Here is a 6,000-nt window from a genome sequence, read left to right as displayed (position 1 = left end):
AGTGCAGTGTTTTTTTTCCAGCTGCTCGTGGTTTTCTCGCTCTCTAGCCTTCTGCACGTCTTTCCCCTCCGCCCGGGGTTCCCCCCGGAGCCCTGTCCGCCATGCGGCTCCTGCCTCTGGCCCTGGGTGTGCCCCGGCGGGGCAGCCCTCGCCACCTGCCCTACTGCAGCTCAGCGCCGCTGCTGCTGCTGCTGCTGGGAGGCTGCCTGGGGGTCTCCGGGGCGGCGGCGGGCTCTCGGAGGCCTAATGTGGTGCTGCTTCTCGCCGACGACCAGGACGAAGTGCTCGGCGGCATGGTAACTCTTCTTTCTGTTTCTGCCCCGCCCCTCCATCTCCCGGGCTGACTCCCTGGTTTCTGGCCCTCGTTCCCCATTTCTAACTAGCTGCCTCGACCCTGAGTAGGTTTGCTTTTTGCCGCGCCAGGCCCTTTGCGCAGGCTTATGGAGCTGCGGGACTCTATTTCCTGTTTCCCCCGAGTCTCTCCTGGGTCCACACACATGCACGCACCACACAGAGCTTCTAGTCTGGATCTTACTGCTGAGGAGTTTGCTTCATGTCTCAAGACAAACATGTGGACGCCTGTTAGGGATGGGATGAACCAATGACGAGCAGGTGCTGGCTAAGAGCACGCCAGCCTTGATTGTTTGTCTTTCAGCTTAGAGGACAAATCCAGCCCCTCTCTGAGGAACCTAGGCCAGTTCTGCATTTGACCCTGTGTGCAGTGTCTGTGCCTGATATTTATAAAATAAGTGCTGATATGAACTATTCTGGTAGGTAGGTTGTAGAACTCTTCAGGGTGTGCTTTGCCTCACAAGAATCAAGAAAATTCAATTAGCCTAATTGAACACCTGGCTGATGCATTAGATACTGTCAGCGTTCCGTTTTATATCAGATGGGTGGTGTTCTGAGACTTCATTCTTTCCCAGAGTGAATTTTGCTTCTGGATCTTAGAATTCTCAAATTTGTGACCTTCAAGAACATCTACCCAACCCCCTACTCACGGAGACCTAGAAATTGGCTTGCCCCAGGCTCATGAGTAGTTGTGGCAGTCCAGACAAAATCCTCACAAGGGCTCTTATCCTGGGTATGGCATTACTACTACCTTTTTAAAAACAAGTGCTTTATTGCTTTCTTCCTTTCAGTTCCCTTTTTGCTTTCAGCTAAATGCTATGAAAACACTTTTGGCACGAGGTTCCTAACTTTTACCCTAGCTGAGTGTCTTTCTAAGCGCTGATTTCAATCCATAAGTGAGTTGTGAAATCAGTTTAGTGAGTAGCTACCAGCATTTTTATTTCCCTGTGGAATAGAGTAGAATAGAAAATGTCTGTGTGATACATGAGGTCAGGGCAAGCATATCCATATATAGATATGTCTTAGTTGTGCATTAAAATGTACTTCTTCAGGGCTGTGTTCAAGGCTATGAGAGTCTTTTCTAAATGATGTTTAAGATGCTTGCGTTTTGACTCCCCGCTGGTTCCTGCCACATGTACCTCATTGCCTTTTAGTTTCTACCCGCCCCACTGACAATGAAGAGTCTTGACTTAATGGCCCTCCTGGATTTTACTTTGTTTTTTCCACCATTCCGACTGCTACACTTATCCTCCACACAAAACTCCTTTTTAAAACAGATTTTTGTGTGTGCTCTTGAAGTGCTTTGTCCAGAAAAAGCGAGCCATCTCTATCAAAACTTAATAATGGTTTAGTGACTTAATTAAAAGACCCAGGGCTTCCCTGGTGGCGCAGTGGTTGAGAGTCCGCCTGCCGATTCAGGGGACATCGGTTCGTGCCCCGGTCCGGGAAGATCTCACATGCCGCGGAGCGGCTGGGCCCATGAGCCATGGCCGCTGAGCCTGTGCTCCACAACGGTGAGAGGCCCGCGTACCGCAAAAAAAAAAAAAAAAAAAGACCCAGCTTTCACGGCTCTGTTGAAAACAGAATCCATCACTTAAATATAAGGTATTCAGAATTCAGTTTCTTCAGTTCTCGTAGACCACCAGTGTGGTCTGTGTATATTTGAGGTTTCTTCCCTTTAGCCTGTTAATCCTATTTGCTCCTTTAAACCAGTAGCAGATTCTTTTATACGGATGTTTGTGCTGGAGAGAATAGACAAAATTAAGTGGAGGGAAAAAGTCAAATTTAATACTCCCAGTTCTCTGGAGAATTCTGTCTTCTCCTGTAACCTTTTACAGAATACTCTAAACACCACTGTCAAACAGGACTTGAAGGGGAAGAGCTAAGGAATAACAGCATTTGAGAACGTACTTGGAGCTAGTCAGAGTGTGAAGTGTTTTATACAGTGCTTCAGTTATCACAGGAATCCTCTGCTGTAGGTATTGTCCTTATCTTAAAAAATGAGAAACTGCAACTTAGAAGGGGTTAAGTAACTTGGCCAAGGTTCATATAGCTATAATAAGGGGCAAAGCCCAGTGTCTTATAGTGTAAGAGCCCTAGGATTATATGCTTTTTCTCCTATTCTAGAATACTGTGGTAATACTGATTTACCAGATGTCATTCCACATACCCACATCAGCATAGTCACACCATAGATCAGAGATTTCTTCAGGTGACTTGGAACTCCTTAATTTTTTTTTTTTACATCTTTATTGGAGTATAATTGCTTTACAATGGTGTGTTAGTTTCTGCTTTATAACAAAGTGAATCAGTTATACATATACATATGTTCCCATATCTCTTCCCTCTTGCGTCTCCCTCCCTCCCACCCTCCCTATCCCACCCCTCCAGGCGGTCACAAAGCACCGAGCTGATCTCCCAGTGCTATGCGGCTGCTTCCCACTAGCTATCTACCTTACGTTTGGTAGGGTATATATGTCCATGCCTCTCTCTCGCTTTGTCACAGCTTACCCTTCCCCCTCCGCATATCCTCAAGTCCATTCTCTAGTAGGTGTGTGTCTTTATTCCTGTCTTATCCCTAGGTTCTTCATGACATTTTTTTCCTTAAATTCCATATATATGTGTTAGCATACGGTATTTGTCTTTCTCTTTCTGACTTACTTCACTCTGTATGACAGACTCTAGGTCTATCCACCTCATTACAAATAGCTCAATTTCGTTTCTTTTTATGGCTGAGTAATATTCCATTGTATATATGTGCCACATCTTCTTTATCCATTCATCCGATGATGGACACTTAGGTTGTTTCCATCTCCAGGCTCTTGTAAATAGAGCTGCAATGAACATTGTGGTACATGACTCTTTGAATTATGGTTTTCTCAGGGTATATGCCCAGTAGTGGGATCGCTGGGTCATATGGTAGTTCTATTTGTAGTTTTTTAAGGAACCTCCATACTGTTCTCCACAGTGGCGGAACTCCTTACTTTACACATAATACTTCGTGTGTATTATTTTCATTTTTATGGAGAGAGGGAGGTCTCTGACCCAAAAAAAAGATCATGAATTGCTGCCATAGTTGGCAAATAAGTATCAGTCCCCCAGACTAACTCAGGTCAAAGGATTATAGCACTGGTATGACTGTGGTTTGATGTGGAATCTTGCGCTCATCTTTGAAGTAGTCTTTTATGTGGTAGCATCATATTTAACAGTTCATTGTGTTTGTTGTAGCTTTCATCTGTGGGACTCCATTTTTAGGTCTTTTTTTTTTTTGCGGTACGCGGGCCTCTCACTGCTGTGGCCTCTCCCATTGCGGAGCACAGGCTCCGGACGTGCAGGCTCAACGGCCATGGCTCACGGGCCCAGCCGCTCCGCAGCATGTGGGATCCTCCCGGACCGGGGCACGAACCCGCGTCCCCTGCATCAGCAGGTGGACTCTCAACCACTGCGTCACCAGGGAAGCCCCCATTTTTAGTTTTTGCCCAGGGAACCGTTCACCCATTTCTTGATTTTACTTGAATGTTGTTATGGGGTGATGGACACACTGTTCTTCACTGAAGCACGGGTTGGTATTTTTAAAATCATTCTCTAGAAAAACTGACACTTGGTCAGAACCTCAAGGAAGTGAGGGAAGGAGATGTAGGGGAAGAATGAATACATCACGTCTTTGCTTAAGGCAAAGTGATCTTTCATTGTTAAAAGTTAGCCATAGAATTATCCGAATTGTCAAAACTTTATTTCAGAGCAGCTGTATATGGGACCCAGGAAAGCAGATGACTCCTTAGGGGTTTTTTTTGCTTCAGGCGAGTAAAGTAGCACATTAGTCATATGCAAGTGTAAGATTGTTTCTTAAAGAATGTAGTTTGGCCTTAACGTGACCAGCCACTATCTTTGCTTAGATCTTAAGGATCCACTTTATCATTCAGGTTAGCATGGACACACATACACGTTTTTTGGTACAGTGTGGTCTGTTTGGGACTTGTTTGATTAAGCACAGAATATGGTTATCACTTGTACTACCATTAGCATTATAAAGGTTATGGTTATTAATATACATTTCTTACTTAAACTAAAATCTGAATTCCTATGCAGCCCTGCATCATCATCTGACTCCTGCCTACCTCTCTGACCTTGTCTTATTACCCCATTCTTCCCTTTACTTACTGTGCTGCTTCTAGCACGCTGGCCTTTGTTCTGCCCTCACATGTGTTGCTTTCCTTCTCTGGCAGCATATTACTTGTTCACTCAACCTGAAAGCATCTTCTTCTAGAGCTTTGCCTGGCTGACTCATCAGGTGACTCAGTACTGAAGTTACATCCTGAAGGAGGCCTTTCCTGACCACCTGTTGAAAGTAGTTTTCCCCTTTGCTCTCATCACCTGCAAACACATGGTCCTGGTTTATAGTACTCTTCACTGCCTGAAATAATTGTTTGTTTACCTGTTGTTTGAGTACAAGGATCATGAGGGCAGGGACCTTCCGTCTTTTGTCCACCATTGCCTAGATCAATGCCTAGCACACATTAAGTGTTTAGTAAATGTGTTATAATCACAAAATTTAGTCTTACTATAAATCAGATATTCTTCGGTAGCTTTGCATAAATACCAGACAGTTTGACCATTGTTCCCTGTAATCAGCTCACATCGTCCTTTTCCTGTTTATACCTTGCATTCCTGTTCCCCCTGCCTGTGTACTCACTGTAACTCAGATTCTTCATCAAACCAGTGTTTCATTCAGCCCAGTGTTTTTTTTTGTTTTTTTTTTTTTACGGTACGTGAGCTTCTCACTGTTGTGGCCTCTCCCGTTGCGGAGCACAGGCTCCGGACGCGCAGGCTCAGCGGCCACGGCTCACGGGCCCAGCTGCTCCGCGGCATGTGGGATCTTCCCGGACCAAGGCACAAACCCTTGTCCCCTGCGTCGGCAGGCGGACTCCCAACCACTGCGCCACCAGCCCAGTGTTTTTTACTTGAGGATAGCACCCAGTGATGTTTTGTGGGAAATCATGGCTGGTGACATTCCTTCTGAAGGTTAGCAAAGACCTTATGTATCTCTAGCATCCCCTGGCAACCTATTGTGGATCTACTGAAAATCATCAAAGACCTTTTTTTTCTTTAAATTTATTTCTTTTATTGAGGTGTAATTGACATAAAACATTATGTTAGTTTCAGGTGTACAACATGGTGATATTTGTATATATTGCAAAATGATCACAGCAATAAATATAATGAACATTCATCATAATGTATAGTTACAGAATTTTTTTTCTTGTGATGAGAACTTTTAAGATCTACTATCTTAGCCACTCTCAAATGTGCAATACAATATCATTAGCTGTAGTTGCCATGCTGTGCATGACATCCCCATGACTTATTTTATAACTATAAGTTTTTACCTTTGGACACCCTTCACCCATTTCACTGCACCCACCCTCACCCCTCACTTCCTGTCTCTGGAAACCACTAGTCTTATCTCTGTATCTGAACTTGGGTTTTCTTGTTTTTCTAGATTCCACATACAAGTGAGGTTATACAGTATTTGTCTTTCTCTGACTTAATTCACTTAGCATAATGCCCTCAGAGTCTACCCATGTTATCAAAGTGGCAATATTTCATTCTTTTTTATGACCGAGTAATATTCCATTGTATATATATACC

At 44.2% G+C, this 6,000-nt stretch overlaps 1 protein-coding gene across 2 annotated transcripts in view; it reads left to right on the top strand.

Moving 5' to 3' along the window:
• Positions 1–9: 9 nt before the first annotated feature.
• GNS (glucosamine (N-acetyl)-6-sulfatase) overlaps positions 10–6,000 on the top strand; it is a 51,794-nt gene continuing 45,803 nt past the window's right edge. For both annotated transcript variants that reach the window (XM_007447380.1, XM_007447381.1), the window contains exon 1: positions 10–296. In XM_007447380.1, coding sequence (XP_007447442.1) covers positions 102–296 — 195 coding nt within the window. In that variant the 5' untranslated portion in view covers positions 10–101. The remainder of the gene's footprint in view (positions 297–6,000) is intronic.

This window comes from Lipotes vexillifer, unplaced genomic scaffold, assembly GCF_000442215.2.
Source record: "Lipotes vexillifer unplaced genomic scaffold, Lipotes_vexillifer_v1.1 scaffold170, whole genome shotgun sequence".
NCBI classification, from domain to species: domain Eukaryota; kingdom Metazoa; phylum Chordata; class Mammalia; order Artiodactyla; family Lipotidae; genus Lipotes; species Lipotes vexillifer.
Note: the sequence above shows the minus strand (reverse complement) of the source record. Positions and strands in the feature narration are given on the sequence as shown.